This window comes from Malurus melanocephalus, unplaced genomic scaffold (genome assembly GCF_030028575.1).
Source record: "Malurus melanocephalus ecotype Western Australia unplaced genomic scaffold, MMel_1.1 scaffold_337, whole genome shotgun sequence".
NCBI classification, from domain to species: Eukaryota; Metazoa; Chordata; class Aves; order Passeriformes; family Maluridae; genus Malurus; species Malurus melanocephalus.
The window spans coordinates 713,122-731,906 of record NW_026623569.1 but is presented as its reverse complement, the minus strand read 5'-3'; the positions used below and the strand labels follow the sequence as shown (position 1 = coordinate 731,906).

The 18,785-nt window shown below is 37.7% G+C and overlaps 1 protein-coding gene across 3 annotated transcripts in view; it reads left to right on the top strand.

The window, feature by feature from the left end:
• Positions 1-138: 138 nt before the first annotated feature.
• KDM4C (lysine demethylase 4C) overlaps positions 139-18,785 on the top strand; it is a 247,985-nt gene continuing 229,338 nt past the window's right edge. For 2 of the 3 annotated variants that reach the window (XM_057377991.1, XM_057377993.1), the window contains exons 1-2: positions 139-371; positions 12,895-13,059. In XM_057377991.1, the coding sequence (XP_057233974.1) occupies positions 12,916-13,059 (144 nt within the window). In that variant the 5' untranslated portion in view covers positions 139-371; positions 12,895-12,915. Of the gene's footprint in view, positions 372-547; positions 663-12,894; positions 13,060-18,785 lie in introns of those variants that run through there. The other variant, XM_057377992.1, reaches the window with a different exon arrangement.

Below are 18,785 nucleotides of genomic sequence, written 5' to 3'. Positions count from 1 at the left end.
GTCGCGCTGCCCCGCGCGCTGCCCCGCGCGCCCCCCCTCAGCGCCGCTTCCCCGCCCGGAAGCGCCCGCGGCCCCGCCCCCGCTCCCGGCACGTGACGCCGGAGGCGCCGCTCCCCGGGTCACGTGCGCTGGCCCCSCGCGCGCGCGCGTGCGCGTCCAGCAGCTGTCATCCGAAATCCGGGAGCGGGGGGCGCGCGGCGCCGGCAGGGGGGGAGCGGCCACAGCCCCGAGGGGACGGGGGACAGGGCGGCGGGGAGCGGCTCTGCCCCGCCCCGCCCCGTCCCGTCCCATCCTGCGCCGCTCCGCCGCTGCTACCCCTCATCCCTCCCTCCCTCCGGCCGCGCCTGCCCGCTGGAGCCTCTCCCGGACAGGTGCGGAGCGAGCGCCGAGCTGGCCCTGGCGGCGGCCGCGGGTGTGCGGGAGGAGGTGTGGGGCTGCGAGCGGGCCGGGGCCGAGCGGGGGAGGCGGCGAGGGGGCCGAGGTGGGTCGGACCGGGTCGGAGCGCGGGTCCCGGTGGGGCAGCGCCRCCGTGGGCCCGGGGCTCGGGGCGGAGCGGCCGAGGTGCCGCCCGGCTGTTCGTACCGGTGTGCGGGGGAACATGGCAGCCCCCGGGCCGGGAGGGGTCCGGCGCTGCGGATGAGAGCGTGGCCATTGGGAGCAAGGTGAGGAAGCGAAACTGGCAGGACTGGGAAAAGTGTGCCTGGCATTCCGGCAGTTTGCGTCGGGACAGCCGATGGGACCGCTCCGGGAGGTCGGGCGGGTTCCCCGCATGTTCGGAGTGAAACAGGGCTTTACCTCTTTCTGTGTCTGTTAGGGGTTTGATGAAATTGTTGTGAGTTTTCCAGGCAGTCTTTTTGGTGCAGCTCGTTCGTTCCTGCGTGTAGCTAAGACTTTAGAGTTGTGTGCTGGGCAAAATACTGAGTTAAGCGCCCATCCCACAGCAMGCTTTCGGAGCTGGTTTTGGGATCAGGGCTCTCTGCCATGATAGTATTCCTCTCTAAATGAGCTTGCTTTCTTCTGCATTTGATTTTAGCTGGAAGTGTGTGCAAAATTTTGTTTCTGATTGTTAACTGTGTTAGGAAAAATACTCATGTGTCCGCGCGTTTTTTAAAAACTATTATTATACTAGCTCACAGAATAAACAGCATTTATTTTTTCACTTTTTAAACTGCAGCTTTATGATTCTTTGCTGAGAATTATCAGGTATCCGAACTGAAGTTACCATTAAGTGGCTGCTAAACCAGCACCTTTTAAGCTGAATCAGTTTTTCCCCAAGAAAGAAATTTAGTGGTCGCCTAATGCGTGGTATAAAATTTGTCTTGGGCTTTACCTTTACTTTTCCTTGCATCGTCATAAACAGCTGATGGCATTGCTTCCAAGCACCAGAAAAGTGAAAACTCAAGCATGATTTCGGTTTCAGTTGAAACAGTAACTGAATTGCAACTCGTGTTAATTTGTTTCTCAGCTTTGGTTTGAAGTGGTGCTRGTCCTAGCAATTTCCTTTCTAGGGAATGACTCAGAAAACATAAAGTATCACCGAAATACTTGGAAATTGTCAAACAACTGTTGGATCAGAGTTGGTGTAATGTATATGAGGGAGAAATCTTTGGGCAGTATTTGTTTTGAAAAAACATAATCTGATTTGGTTTCTGATTTCTTTTTTTTTTTTTTTTTTTTTTTTTTTTTTTTTTTTTTTGCTAAGTATTGCATGCAGAATTTTGCATCTTTTGACCTAATTTGTAAAAAAAAAAAAATCAAATAAACAGTTCTGCACTAAATCTAAATCCCTTATCAACATTGCATTCAAATAATAGATTTGGGTTGTTAACTGCTAATTATTAGGACATTCCTAAGGTAATATTAGAAAACATAGTTATTAAAAATACGATTTTATACTTAACTGTATTATAAAATATTGGGTTGAGTATATTAAGGACTTTCTGTGTTTAAACAGCTCTTGGTTGATCTAATTCTTAGTTCTGCAGGTAATTCACTTTAATTTTGATTTTTTTTTTTTTAGTTTTCTTTTGTAACATGTGTTTCATTAACATTATGCTGAACAGAATGTGAATATGGTGGTGGTATTTTCATCCTACTACCTGCAGTGTAACTTAAAAAACAACATCCTAACATCTTTTGAAACGTGAATTTAGTATACGTGGAGCTTCAAAGGGAAGGTGCATTATTATGATTCTGTCAATATAAGGTGAAATGTTAATGTTCTGAAATGTTAAGATTTAATACTTATCTATTAAAAAATTTCCATTGTCGCTTTATAGCTTGATAGTTCATATCTCAGATTGAGCAAGTGATGTGGTGAGTTATTTCTTTTTATTTTTGTTTAGAATCATGAAAGACTGGTAGGATATTTTGAAGATAAGGAATATTTTATATTTGGAGGATATGATTTGTTGTATAATCAAATCATATAATGAAGGTGTGTATTAGAATTTGCTGATCCAAAATGTATTATGAATAAACTCGTAATTTTTTGTATAGGAAGACTTAGAGTTTACTTCAGGTTTTATAGGTGGCATTGTRTATCTTAAATCTGCTGTAGACTTGCCCTTTCCTCCAACTTCATTTCACCTGTTTAAGATTGTGGGATTACACATAGCAATTGAGTTGTTGGCTTTTCTGTATGAGTAGTCATCCTACTGAGTTAAACAAGTACTCATTTTTATCCTTAATACTGTTCGCATCTAACATTCGTGGGACAGGATATTTGGGACAGTATACCTGGTACACTATACTTAAGACAGTATACCCTGAAAACTGAGGGCAATATATATAGTCTTTAAAATCTATACACACAAAGATTAGAAAAGTTTTCAGGATTTTAAATTTCAAGTTCARAACACATTTGTTGATACTGAAAGAAGTCTCTGAATACTGAAAAGATTTCAGTGTTGAGTCAGTTTCACTTTCTGATTCCCAGGCAAGTGGAATAATTCGTTGACTGATGCAGATAGGGAACTTTCACAAAGTATGTTCCAGTACCTTTGTGGCATTTTTGCCAGTGAAATGTAGAGTCACTGGATTGGATTATTGAGATTTAGCTCATTACACCTGGATACGATATCCTGCTAGATTTTGTCTAATAAAATTAAAAGACTAGTTTTTAGCAGGTAGCTTGTCTCTAAGAAGACCTAGATACTTATATTCATGGTAGGTATTAATGACAGACATTCTTATGCTGTTGTATGACAGATATTACTGTGTCCGGTTTTGTTTCACCTTTCACAGTTTATTTCTTGGATTAAAACAATATATAGATTGCTAAAATGGTARATGAATCTATGGCTCTGAAGCTAGATAAATTGTATATAATCCTAAGATGTTCTGAGTAAAAAGTAATTTTCATTTAAGATTAAATTGGGGGAAAAGTGAAGATTTCTATAAACTAAGCTACAAATAAAGGCATAGAAACAAAGAAGTATGAGAAACTCTCCAAGTTTTAGAAATCAAACCTCATGTTTGGATTTGACTTGATGGAAGTACTTGGTGTATTTGATTTGAGTAAATTATGATAAATATTTCAAAACTGAGATAACTATTGAAATTTGGAAAAATATTAGTAGTGGAGGGAAGGCTTTTTCTTAACTGTTTTTTTTGCCTTCAAAGTTGTAGTATGTTTTATACTTGAGTTGGTGAAACTTCTAAGCTCACAATGTTCTTTTGCTGCCCCTATCGAGATTTCCTTTGATTTTACTGTGATACAGATCTTTGCAGAGTCATAGAATGTTCTCACTTGGAAGGGACACACAGGGATCCCTGAGTCTGTTTCTTGGCTCTGCGCAGGACTGCATCAAAAATCACACTATGTGCCTGAGAATATTGTCCAGACACTTAGGGAACTCTGTCAGGCTGGAGCTGTGACCATTTCCCTGGGGAGCCTGTTCCAATGCCCAGCCACCCTCTGAGTGCAGAATGTTTTCCTGATATCCAACCTAAAYCTCCCCAACAAGTTTAGGCCATTTCCTTAGGTATTGTCACTGGGCACCACAGAGAGGAGATCAGTGTTTGCCCTTCCTCTTCCCCTCATGAGGAAGTGGCAGAGTGCAATGAGGTCTCCCCTCAGTCTCCTCCAGGCTGACCAGACCAAGTGACCTCAAATGCTCCTCATATGACTTCCCCTCAAGACCCTTTAAATTTGAACTTGCTCCTTTTGTCTGATATAATATTGTGGGTTAGAGCCATGTGGTTCCCAGATACCACYCTGTGAGTTCATTAGGTAGTCTGCTACTCCTGTTAAATGGTATATCACTTCAGGGACCTGAGATCAGTTTGGAGTGAGGATGCTTTTGGTCATGCAAGCTGACCACATGTGTAGTTTGCTTTACTGTTCATGCTTTCAGTCATAACAGAAAGGCAGGGCATTCCTGGCTGTGGCCTGACTGCTAGGTATTGGGTCTGTGGTAAATTAGACCAAAATGTGAGGGCAGTGGAATTGCCAAAAGTCTTTGAATTACAAAATCCTTTATGAGAGTGGAAATGCTTGCACTGAAGGTGAGCTTTATTGTTGGGGCAGGAGTGCAGTTTCAGGTGTTCGTAAATAAGCAGCTCTAAGAAAGATAACTCTCTGTTTCTCAGGTTATGGAGACTCATTTATGTGTTAGTTGGTTTTTGTTTGTTGTTTGTCTTCCCTTTTCATGCTATCATAGTTCAGCTTCTAATAAAGGATTTGCCGTGTAGTGGTTCCTTAGAAAAAGTTATTATCATAGTTACTGTAGCATATCATGGAAAGAATATGTATGTTTTGATTTTAAGGATTTGTGAAGTCCAAGCTATAAGGATATCTTTTGGGAAGGGATCTGTAAAGCAGTTAGTTATATGCCATGTAGTGAGAAATGACAGATCTAGAACTATTTAAAAGTGCTTAATCAGGAAGGAGTTCACATCTACCACCAGTGATTTCTATCCCCAGCACTATTATAGACTGCATTAGCARTGAATATTTTCCTGAACTTCTAGGTAAAAGCTATAAATCAGCTTTCTGAAAGTTGAGAGCTAGGCCAAACCACTGTCCGAACTCTGAAGACTATGCCCAARTTTGAGAATGTTGTGACAACATTGTGTGATCTGATGGTTTACTTGCATCTTAAGTAGTGCTTGGATATTCATTTCACTTGACCAAAAGTAATTTACTGGAACTGGTAGAGATCCAGAAATAGAATGATGAGAAGTATGGAATGGATTTTCTGTGGTGAGACTAGAAGTTTTTGGCGTAGAAGAGAGATAACTGCATGAGACCATAGTAGTGATCTGTAAGTTCTGTAGGGTCTGAAGGTAAGTATGAGCAGTTAGAYAACTGTTCTCAGAATATTCAGTTATGTATATATATATGTGTGTGTGTGTGTGTGCATCTCAGAAATATTCAACATATACAGAGGAAGTTATATCACTTAACATATTGTTGATTGTAGAGTGCTTTGTCATTACGTGTTTTGGATATTAAAGGCCTGAACAAAGGTTCAAAAAATGGGGAAAAAATATCAGTTTCTGAGAAATGCAGTAATGTCCTCTGTGTCTAAGGATTTCTTGGTATGTATATTGCTGAAGAATGAGATGAAAAGTATATTATAAGCTACCGCTACACTTACTTTTTTTCTAAGTACCTGCTATTAACAATTGCGGAAGCTGGTCAGGTTGCTTGATAATTTGCTTTTGCCATTGCTGGAGGCTGTTACATTCTGCTTGCAGCTAAGGCTGGCTTTCATACCTGTGTTTTCATAAAAAAAAAGTAAAAACTCTTGAATTATGAGTTACAGATAAAAATGAGAAAAATACTTTTTCTGGTTTTTTGCTTGCCCTTTGCCCTCGATCCCTTATTTCAAAATGTTTTTCATGCTGTGAGCTGGGTGTGGGAGAAGAATGTCTATGGAATGAATTCACGTCATTTTTCAATTCAAAATTTATGGGCTCCTATTAGGCCATTTTTATAGCTTTGAAACATTGTTGCTCTAGGGTAGTACCAAACAGAAATCTAAACTTTTAAGTCTGCAGACTACTCAGAGCTTTGTAGTAAAATTGAAGTGATTTTAGGAGCTTTGGAATATGTTTACCTGCCCAGTTTCCTGGTTTCTTAAATTTTTAAGATCTGTTAAAATCTTCAATACTCCTAACTTTTTTAAACTTGAGTCTTTCTAATGATGGTGGCTGTCTGAGGAATACATACCTAAGCGTCAGATTTGGTCTCATATGACTAATACAAAGCATTGTGTTCCATATATTTATTTTCACAGTTAATACAGTCAAATAACCTAAGTGACAGATTTGGAATTCCTTTGGTTTTCTTTTGAAGCCGGGTACATAAAGTAGGCAGACATAATTGTCTGCACATTTACTATTATTAAAGGAACAATTCGAACATAAGTAGCAAACCCGAATTACATTGAGAATTAACTGTTTCCATGCTCAGTAATTGGTAAACATGCAGACTGTGCTTTTATGTTTCGAGTTACCTGGAAGTGCACTATTGCAATATTTTGCACCTTTGAATTTGCTTTGCTGAACGGTATAGGGAGTTGGCTGGTACCTACTTACAAAGTATGCTAACAACTTTTTAAAAATGATGTCTACTCTCTAAATTTTTATTTGTGTTACAAGTAAAATTGCTGCTGAAACTATTACAGATTAAGCCATGTTTTTTACTACTTTTTTCTTTTCCAGCTTGTGCAGAGCTGGTGGTGCAAACATATTTATTTTGCAAAACAACCTCAAAAAAGACGCTGGGGCTTTCTGTGCATGTCTTTCTCTGGACAAGTTTATTTTCTTGTTGTTGGCTACTTAAAATTTTTAGGATTAATTTTTTATCAAATATTTTTTGTCCAGTAGTTAGTGGGGGTAAAAATTTACAAGAAAAGAAAAAGGAAGAAATGTGTGTTTTAGCTGATTTATCTGTGAGAAGTGATGGCCTTCTGAGATTTGATTTTTTTCCCGTCTTTCTACTTTTCCCCATGCACTGGAGCTTGCTGTATGTAATTGTTTAATTCGGATAGTGGAGTAAAGCTTGCTGATCTTGCAATTTTATGTATTAGAACAGGTGGAATAAAATTACCTTACCTTTCAAAATACGAACACATTTGTTATGATGATTTGTTGTGACACAGTGGCCTATTTATTGCTTTTGCATGTAAGCTAATAATTTTGTGTATAACAGAGTACATATAGCAGTYTTTGCTTTTTCTTCTTGTTCAGCAGTGCTTTCAGTAGAGGGGTCTGCCCAAAGTGGGCAGTCAAGAGRTTTCTCCCACAAAGAAATCATCTTTGGAATAACTATTTTGTCAAGTCTTGTGTAGTTTAAACATAGAACATTTTGGTTCCCTGCTGATGGTGAGTGGATTTCAAAGTTCTGGTTAGTTTGTTTTAGATTAGAAGCAAAAAGAAGTGAATAGCCTTCAGTGTACATGTGTCAGTTTAGTATTGAAGTGGAGAGAGGATATTGTAATACTGAAAGTTGGTTTCATGTGGTCAGGGCTACAGGGTTTTGTGCCTTTTAACTAACAGCAAATTAAYACTTGTCTTTCTAGTGTTTCATTCTGATTTAATATTTTCTAGTTATGTGAATTGGTGTCTTGCTTGTAGTTTGATTAAACACAATTGCTAGTTTAGATTTCTATAATAGGTATCAAATAAATCAAACTCGAAAGATGTTTTCCAAATCTGGGAATAATATATTCTGTGTTCTTCTGAGGGCATCATGGATTTTGTGTAGAGGAACAATGTTTAACTGATAACACTTCCACCAATAAATTTTATTTAGTATTCTGACAACTGTAAGAGTATGGCAGGTTGTGGGCATTACAAAGAAAATGCTTTGGCTAGGGACGCTGTAAATTGTAGCTTCCTTGTACTAATTTCCATAGTCAAGCTTCAGTTGACTGTAGTAGGGTATAGAGGTCCTTCCCTTTTCTTAGGATATAGAAGAAACAATTCTGTAGATTTTGCATTTACTAGAAATCATGCAGAATAAAATGTGTTCTCAAGCATGTAATAACACTTCTGTTCTTTAATACCAGAAGTTTGTTATGCTTGTACAAATTATGTAGTTCAGGTTTTGCAGGATTTGTTTTAAAAAAGCACTAAATCTGTCATAACTGGTGAAATACATTTACATCTTGGACTATGTAAATAATTGTAGGACTAATGAGATTTCATCTTGCTGCATGTGAGCTTTTCTAGTGTTGAACTATGGTGGTTTTTAGTTAATCAGGTTTCTTGGGCCACATACTGACATAAATGTGGRTGATTGAACTTTGCTGACCTCATGTTTTCACTTCTGTAGTATTAAGACAAATTAATAGCATTAACAGAYAAATTAGTAGCATTAATATTGTCCTGGCTTATGATTTGAGAGTTTTAACAAGGCCTTACAACAGCTATAGACATTTTAAAAGGAKGATTAGGTTTTTTAACCTAGCAATTAGCTAGACAACTCTTCACTTGGTAACTTTTGACAAATTACGTGCTCATATTTTATGTAAATTCTGAATTATTTATTCAGACACCTTTAAGACACAGGCAAACTACTTGGTCACCAAGAAATTAAAGCTTTATGGACAAGCTTTGGAGTTCATTGGATCAGGCTCATATTGGGCTTGTTTGACTAAAGCTTTCCCGTGCTTAGCTAAAAAGCTTCTTTCAGTGTTGTGCAAAGTACCAATGCATGCTAATTTGAGTGAGGTTTGTCTGCTCATGTATTCACATTACTTATTGTTTTTCTATGTAATCATGGGCAYCTTTTTCAGTGTGCAATATTGTCTTGCAAGGGGCAGAAAATATCTGATTACAATGCTGATATTGGGGATTTCAAAGAACTGTCATAGTTCCTTGTTATGTATTACTTGTCTTTTTATTTCATAAAGTGCATGGGGGCAGGTTGACTTTTCTAAAATTACTTTGTATTTACTGATAACTTGCACATTTTTGTTGTAGTAAATAAAAACTCTGGAAGTTTTGTTTCTTAGGTTGTACAGCTTTGTAGTGTCACTGTCTTAGGGTGATATTATGCTGATACCCTATTCCTGATCATCTGCRTTATGCCTTGAAATGCAGCTTTAAGCTGAGTCTGGTAGCGGGGCCTGAGTTGGGGGAACTCTGGTGCGTGCTTTGTTCCATGCTCACTCCTGTGTGCTCGGCTTGTGAGGCAGATGGGTGTTACCTTGTTGCTTTGCTACCTTGGGTTTTGCTAGTACAGGCAAGAAGATTTGCCTGGTCTTCTTGAGCTGTTCCTCTTGGCTTTTGGTCTGAGATCAGGCAATCCCCGGGAGATAGTCGACACGACCTGCAGGGAGCCGCCAGAGCGATTCTGCTCGGCTCCAGACCTCTCCTGTGAAGAGGAGACCAGCATCAGAGGTTCACCAGATTCCCATCTGTATTTTTTCTCCCCTGAGCTGCAGTGTGGACTCTTCCTTTCCTCCCTTGAAACAAAGGCATTGGCCATTTTGTTCTTACTGGCCATGTGCTTGGTGGTTTTTCCTTTCTGGCGTTTTGGGTTAATTTGTTCTGCTGTGGGGGTGTGTGTGTGGGGGTAAGGTTTTGAAGGTTTAATGTCTAACAGTTACTAATTTTTTTTCTGTGCCCGGCAGGCACCTTGTTTGTTAAATAAACAGGGTTTTTTTTATACTTTCACTCAGAGAATTCATTTAGTATCAGTGGGAAGGGTTTGCTGAAACCCTTTTATTTAAAGGAAATTTTGTTTATTCTAGAGTGTTTTCTCCTGAAATTGTCTCTAAACCGAGACAATTGTGAAATATGTAGTTTTGCATACACCTAAGTGCAACAGTGAAGAGAGCAATAGTATGATTGCAGTGTGGATTTTGCATTAGAATGGCCTCCTGGTAGTTGTCCTTTTTGTCTGTAAGAGAACATCTGAAGGCCTCTTAACTCTTACACTGGACTACATATTATGGTCTCTTGTCCTAGTGAATTRGCTAGGATATAACTTGAATTTTTGCATATGAGAAAAGAAACAAAAGTAGGCATTGTTTAGAGAAAGTATGTAGGACTCTRGAGTTCCACAAAGGCCTTGAGAGAATTACATATTGTGTTAGAAGTTAATAGAATTGAATCGGAAGGCCAGATCGGGATTGTCTGATTTGTTTGTAGCATAGCTTTAATTTTGTGGTAAATTTACTCCCTGTAACTCAGTACTTGTGCTTACTGTTTCAGATTGATCTTTGTAATGAAGAAATGCAACAACAATACTGTAAAATGGATTTAAGAAGTTGCAACTGATAGATCATAGTTGTAATAAGGCGTTGAATTACTAAGAAATCAGAAAATGAATAGAAACATCTAATGCACTTCTAGCATAGCAATTCTGTATAGCCTTTATGATCTTTCTGCCACTTAATCTAAAGATGTTTTAGAATAAAATCTGCTCAAGGAGTTCTTAAAAACATTGTGCTTATCAAAGAGAGTTTTACCTAGTAAGTTAATGAGAAGACATTTTTAACTGAGGAAGAAGGATTACATGCRAGCATGGATTGGACCATTTATTTCTACCAAAAGTAACACAGCTGGCTGGTTTGTGTGTTCATTGTTTAGGGGCCTGGACCCTAAGATACATGGAAGCTGGTAGAAAAAATGGTCTGTGAAAGGCAGGATTTGTATTTTTTGCACTACAGTGAAGCTGGGCAAAAATTCTGCCTTTCCAATGCCCCATAYATGTCTTCATAATTAGTTGAAAGTTATTCATTCTAAGTGCAATATAGATTGAGATTTATCACAGTACAGTATCTATATCTTATGTGCTTGACCTTGTCTTAGTTCCAGAGAAATGGGAGAATTGTCAGTATCTTAACAAACAGGATTTTAAGAATGTAGTAGCCTGACAAAAGTGCTAACAATGTGTGATTGTGAAATTTAGCATGAGTTAATAATCATGATTTGTTAGTTTGATTAGGAATCCTTATGTTAACTGAATTTCTTCATTGTGGCAAAGTACTGGGGTATATTCAGTTGGTTTGGCACATGGTTGTTTTTAAAGCAGCTCATCTATTAAAACTAGCGTATTTTTGGTTAAAAACGTTTTGATTAAGAGAAATTTTTATCATGCTGGTTCATGCAGTAGTAACTTCATTGTACCTGGTGCTTGAAATCGGATGTTGGCCAAAAGAATCCTGCCGCTTTTCTCATAGCTGAACCACTTGGATATGGCTTTTTCTTATCTCCTTATCGTTTTGCWTAAGGACTATGGGAAATCAGATGTATTTCAAACTTATACCCCTTCACATTAAAAAAAAAGTGGAAAGAAGATAGAGTCTCAGGTTTGTAGGAATGCATACAGGCACTTTGTTTCTTACGTTCTTCACCCATAGACAAAATTAGGATTAACAGGTTGATAATAGTTTTCCTTTTGACACTGACTTTCTACATGAGTAACTTAATTTGATATGTTTACATAGTAACTGGGAATTAATTGGTGAATCAGTTTATGCTTTTGGAAGTGGGCTTCTTCTGTGATGTAGTGAAAGGCAGTGCAGATAACATCTGACAGTGTGAGCTTGTATGGGTTGGCAGAATTAGTACTAATTTGTGTGTTTAGCTGGTACAGGCTGTATTTTGGATTCAGTGTGAAAATAATGGTGATAACATACTGATATTTTGATTGTTGCCAAGTGGTATGTAATCTAAATCACGGACTTTTCAGTGTTTTGTGTTCTTCCAGTGAGAAGATGCACAAAATCCTGGAAGGGAACTGACCACGAGAGATGACCTGAACTGGCCAAAGGGCTGTTCAATACCGTGGAATACCATGCCCTGTGTATGAAATGGGGGAGTTACCCAGAATGATGGCAGATGAGGGTTTGGAGATGGGTTTGGCATCAATCAGTGGATGGTGAATAATTGTACTGTGCATCACTTTAGTTTTTTTGGGTTTTATCTCTCTCTCTCTCTCTCTCTCTCTGATAATAAACGTATTTATTCTTTGTTTCAATTATTAAGCTATTCTTATCTCAGTTCCTGAGTTTTTTTCCTGACTCTCTTCTAGTCTCACAGTGGAGCGGGAAGTGAGTGATGAGTTGTGTGGTTCTTAATTGCCAGTTTGGCACCCAGTGTTGAGCACAAAGGRTTGAGATAACCACAGATCTGATTGGAGCATGTTGGAAGACTTTTGTTACAAGCAGTCTTTTTGTAATGTTAGTGAAGAATTTTGTGAGCAATAGATGGCAGGTGGTGATGTATACTTGGAAATTGCAACACCTTCTGAAGGACAATGTGTATTTGTCACTTGCCTAAAGATCAGTCCTTTCATGGGTACTGTATCCTGGTATGAAATAAAAAAGAGTTTTTCTTTTAGTCACCCTCAGTGTAGAAATGGAAATCAGAGGAAATGCTGATTGTATGTGCATAGTTTGGATGATTTTTTTTTCTGTTGAAGACTTTTCAGAGACTGAGGAGTAATACAGTCCAATTGTTAAACTGCTGATGTTTTAATTAGAAAATCCAAATGGTCTTCCTATATTTGCAGTTTGAGTGGGAAGTGAGTGATTTGCTTTACTCTGTTTACTAAATGGGAATAGTGATACTTTATCAAATGTAGCTTTGTTACTCTAGCTTATGCCTGTGTAACATGACTCTAGGCAGAGAATGTGTAGATGAATCTACACAGGAAGATTAGGTTAGCTTGAGAAAACATGCTGTAAAAACAGAGGTACAGACTGGACTGTGTTGTGTACACGTCATCTGTAATAGTGTTCATGCTGGATAAAGGCTGAGGATGCCTAAAGGAGTAAGGAGAAAAAGTAAACATTTGTTTTGTGTCTTTTATACTAGCCTGAGTGGATAATTGTAGAAACTTTTTTCCTGTTTGAAACCATGTATGTTGAATCTCAGAATTTGTTTTACAGATTATTCTCTACAGTGTATGTTTATTTTTTTTTACAGCTGGATAGAAATTGAATCAGAATGGCTGCTGTTATCTCAGATAGTCCTCCAAACCCAAGCTGTAAAATCATGACTTTTAGGCCTTCAATGGATGAATTCAGGGAGTTCAACAAATATTTGGCATACATGGAATCACAAGGTGCTCATAGGGCTGGAGTTGCAAAGGTAAGCATCTATAACATAGAAGAAATATGCTCCTAATATCTGTTCTCCTGTTATTTGTATTTTGCTGATTACAAACCTGACCTTTTTAGTATTTAACATCTTTTTGCAAATGTTTTTCAAGGAATAGGTACTGATTTGTTACTGTTCTAAGAAAGAGCCTTTCGGTGTCTCTAATATTTCATGCAGACAGATGAAGATGTTGTATACTGTTTTCTCTCTAACCGTAAATAGTTTACAAGATTACAGTGGTAAAATAGGATCTCCTTCTAAGTGAATTTAAGTTATTTTTGTCAGCTCAGAACAAAATTGGGAGTTGATAGTAGAAATTAAAGTAGTTATGATGTACTAGGTGTTAAACTTGGTCTTTTAGGGTTGTGTAAAGCTTTTCTGAAGCAAATAATCCCACTTCAGTAGTGGCAAGCAAGTCTTCGAATGGAAATAGTTTTCTTTTTAATGGTGATSATGTTATGTTCCTGTTAGTGAGAGCTGGAGGCACAGTAACTGCGATTGCATTGCCCTTTGAACAATGGCACATCCAGGACCTTACAGCAGGAGTTTCTCTCCTAGGAGGAAGTGATTGTCAGAAGTTCAGTCTGACATAATTCCATGTTACATCTTATAAATGTTTATGTTGTATCTGTTCTGCTACTTTTCAGACCGGCAGAAACCAGTGCAGGTCAAGAAATACCATCCTAGTTAAGTATTCAATGGGAATAGCTGTTTCCATCACTGGGTTTTTAAGCTAGTGTTGCATGGTCAAGACATTCAGAGTCCAAGAGAAGAGGAACAAAAAACTTGAAATTTTTGGTTTCACCCCGCCCCCAACTCCCTCCTCTTGCTTCCTGTGAAACAAAGCACAACTGAGCTCCTCATTCTTTGAAAACCTTGTAGGTTGTTTTTTTGTTTTGAAAACCTTGTAGATTGTTTCAGAGGATAGAGGACATGTATGTTACTTGCTCAGAATCCTCTCTGCTACTTCTGTTTGCAATGTGATAAATAGGCAACAGTAAGCTGAATTTTTCCTATATTCAACTGTATCATGGAATCTATAATGTGTGGGCATGAACTAGTGCAGTCCTTTAATCTGGAACAGTAAACTTCAAATTCATTGTAGTGATATTTTCTTGCTTGCTTGAACAGCAATTAAAGCATCTCTTGCTGTTTTCAGTCTGTCAGTTACTTGCTATGCATTGCTGGGCTGTCTTGAGAATTTTGTATTCTGTTTTTCACTATATTTTGATACTATCTCAAAAATCTATAAATAAAAATAAACCAACTAAGTATTTTTTAAACAAATCTTATGAAGTGAATAATACTGCAAAAGTTAAAGGGACATTTTGTGAGTTTGGAAAATTGATTTAAAATAACAGGAAAAGAATTTTTTCACTTGTGAAAGTAACAGAAAATTAACTTACAGGGAACCTAATTTTTTGAGGTCTAGTATATGCAGTCTCAGGTATGAATGCAAGGAGAATAACAGCTATCAGAAGGACTGTATGCATACGTAGTAGTTTAGCTCCAAACAGAAAACACATTTAGAGTAGGCATACCCAACACTTTCGGTTTAATGTGAACATGTAAGAGGATAAGACCTGTTACCTGTGTAGAAAAATATGTATGTGTGAATGGGGATAGAATGACTATAAGGCTTGCACATATTGAAGGAAGGAAGGAGTATGGGAAATAAAAATGCTTAAAAAACTTCAACCACTCCTGAAGTTCCCAGTATTATGTCTGAAACAACTAATTAAGGTACTAGAAAAACAATATTAAACCATTTCCAAAGCAGATACCATACTGTGGGATCTCTTGAACAAATTGGCAAAAAAAATTGCCATTAGGCTTTTGAAGGTCTGAAATGAGCTTTAGGCTTAGAAAATGTATTTTAGTCTTACTCTTATAGAGGATTCTGTACTTAAAAAGGGAGACAAAGGCTGAAAACAATAGGACAAATGACAAGGGGCACTGATAGATGAGTTGTCTTTACTGAGAAAAGTATTTCAAACACTCAAACTCCATTAATATAAAGCAAAATAGGTAAATTAATTTGCAGTCACATTGGCAAGTGGAAAAGTAATTTTTGGAACACTATGCTGAAAATAGATAGTGGCAAGTGCAAGAAAAGCAATTTTTGGATGAGTTGGGGAGAAATAGTTGCATAGAAGTAGCTGGTGGCATTCAGAATCAGATCTATGAGAGATTACTTGTATTATATGACAGAGGATTTAACAGAAATGCATGTGCTGATGCATACATGTAGGTAATGCACTCTGCATTAATCTCAGTAGTACTGACGTGTAGTCTTCATACAGGAGACTGACTGGTATAACTAAGATATCCCTATCTAAAACTATGTATATTACACAAAATGATASCAGATGGTATAAATATGCTTCTGATCTTTGATAAATAAATAAATATGTAAATGAGAAAGCCTTGCCTTAGGTTTTTCCTTTTTCATATTTGAGTGTTCAACGGCTTGATTGATGAGTTTGAGCTTGGTTGCTCCCTTTGAATAAATCTTAACTTGCATGACTTTGAAGAGATTATTTTTACTAAAGGAGTTATGAAAAGGTTTCAGTGGGACAGGCCTGTGGTAAAATCTYAGTCATTATTTCCAGCTCTTATACTGGCTAGCTGCATGTCGCTTTGAACATGACATATTAATGTCTTCAGTCCTTGTCCTTGTCTTCATTAGAAAATGCAAATTTTTTGGGGCAGGAAGTCTATTTTTATCTTCTTTTAAAATGGTTCTTTGCATATTGGTCCCCAATGAATTGACTTCTCTAACCAGCACTCTAATTACAACAATAATAAACATACTCCAGTTAGCTGGAAGGGAATATTTTGAATCTGTATTCACCAAAATATTTTTATTGCTTAAAGCATGCTGACCTTGAACTAAATAAGAGAATGCAAATTTTGCTTTTCAGTATTCATATATTTGAGCCAAACCTACAACTTCATGCTTAATAATCATGAAAATGGAAATCTCTGAGCACATATTTGATTTCAATGCATATATTCTGAATGCATGACTTCTCTGCTTCCAAACTAACATTTTGTATTTTGTTAATGTGCATATAATTTAAGATTTCTGTGAAAGAAATAAGTAGGAATCACAAGATGATTGGATTAGTATTTTTTTCTCTAAAACCAAACAGCACTGAAACTTGCTCATGTACAGCAGAAGTTGTATGGAAGCTGGGAAGGAAATGAGGAAAACAGAAAGTTGTGTATGTGTAAAAACTGGATGAAAACACCTCTTTGCATGTAAAATGAAAACATTAGCTATGGAAGTATGTTACTATCTGATACGTTTTCTTTGCCTTGGTATTTGTTTTTTGCTGTGTGCTTTTGGCACTAACAGTCTTGATTGGATTTCTTTGCACTCTGTAAGTACATTAGCATTACAAGTTGCCCATTTGTGATTGTTTTCCAAAGGTAGCAAATAATCCCAGCATCTACCTCTTCCAGAATTTTGTTACTTTCTTGGAGAGATGCAATATGAAATCTCTAATGGATACTTAGATATGGAATCCTGAAATGCTTGTAAGAGAAAGAGCCTAGCTGTGTAGCATAAGGACTACSTTGTTGGGATCTGGTTATTAAAAGTATTAGAGAGATGCCTCTRCCTGAATTTAGGTGCAAATGGGACCATAATGCTGAAGTCAAAAGTATGGATTTTATTTAACAGTAAATATGAGAGAGAGAAAGAGTGACAGAGAGGCAGATTAAGTAGAAAATATCACCACTCTCTGCATTCTGACGACATCTTTGCCTTCTTGGGAATGACGATCCCGCAAAAACCACAGAATTCAATGGATTAGTAGGACCAGGTAGCTCTCCTTGAAGGGGACAAGTTTGGCATAAAACCCTCTTGGAAGGTTCCAGATCTGTTGCATCCTTTTGCATTGCATGTGATACAAGGCTTCAGGAATGAGTTTGSGGGTGCTGTGGAGTCTTTGGTGGATTATGACACCTCCTCACGTGTGTCTCATGTGAATGCCCTGTGGGTGTAGCCATCCAGGGATGGGGATTTGCAACTGAACCAGTTTTTGTAAGGGAGGATGGTTGCTACACCCAAAATCTCTCCTCCTCCCACTTTGGTTGTGGGGGAGTATGTGCAAATTTGGCTTCAGCAGATGAGCCTGTGGCCTATGGCCTCCTCCTCTCTGAACCCAGCCACAGATGATTTTCAGGACATCATCTGGGGTTGGCATTCTTGTGGACACATTCTTCTTCCTTAGCCTTGTTTACTTCTCCCTAGACCTGAGATAACAGAACAGTCATGTCAATTGAACAACAGTATCTTATCTCAAATTCCCTTAGGCAGTTTAATTCACAGTCCAAATTTCCCCTCAGGAGGCATGTTCAGGGAGGAGTGGGCTTAGGTGGGCGCAGCTTCTTTATACAGTTTTGCCATAATGGGCAAAAAGTCCTTCATAACAGTGTTTAGGCCTCTAGCCATAACATTTCAGTCTCTCACAGTACCTTTAAAKTGTGAATTTGTTATTCAAATAATGTAGTTTGCTTGTGATAATTGCATGTTTATAAGAGCTATCCTACTTCGATGTAAGATACTTCAAAAGTTTCCAATCCAGTGTTTGTGGAAATTTGATTTGAACATAGCAGAAGAATGAAAATAATGATTGGATTGAAAAACATGTCGTTAAGCCTTTGGAGAAGTAAAAGTTCAAAACCAAAAGCAGACCAAAAAACATGTATAAAAATTTTCTGTTGCTCTGTTTTCAAAGTGATATAGTTTCACATGTAGAGAACTATGTGTTTTCAGCTGAAATAATATATGCAAGGAATGTTCAGAATTACACAGCCTGTTAAAGAACATTAGTATGACTACAGGCTTCTTTGAAATTCTTAATGATTTCTTTTGCTAACACTTTAGAATCTGCTGAGGAGTTTTCATGGACTGTGAATAATTCTGTGGGATTTGAAATAAATGTGTTAACTTTACAATTGGTTAATCTGCACATAGCTTTAATCTTCAATTATGAGGATTAAATCATGTAATTACAAAAGCTAGTGTATCTAAATTAGTGCAAACTCTTACTGTGACAGAGTTTTACCCTGTAGTTTAATGGGGAGTATGCTGAACACATTCTGAAATCAAAAGATCTCTAAAACACCTAGTTTTTTTTTCACTCTTCAGTAAAAAAATAGAGTTGTACATACTGTTCATACCAAATAATGTTTAGACAGGTGACACTCAAGTTTTTGTAGGAATTTTTATTTTAATTAAGGATAAAAATTTTATCTCTTTGATTCTTTAGGTTTAGAAAATACATCTAAGATCATTGAATCCAACTATTGACCTAGCATCTACAGGTTCACCTCTAAACCATATCCCACAATGCAACATCCAAACTTTTTTTTAACACTAAATATATATGATGTCATAGATTGCAAACGTTTTGTCAATTATAAGGCTTTCTGATTGTAAAAAAATTGTCTACATGTTTATTATAAATGTGTATTTTTTCACAGTTATCTTTAATTGAATTGCTGTAGATTGGTGATTAACCGTTTCTGAATTGAGGTGATATTGTGCCTATTTTGAATGGGTTTCTACATGATGAGTTAGTGTGAAACAGCTGGTAAGCAAATGTTTTTTTGGTCATGTAGGCATATTCAACGGTTCCTTTAATTTTTTCCAGGTTGTTTTAAATTGTTACCGCAACTGTGGTGTTCTGTTTTGTGTCCTGAAT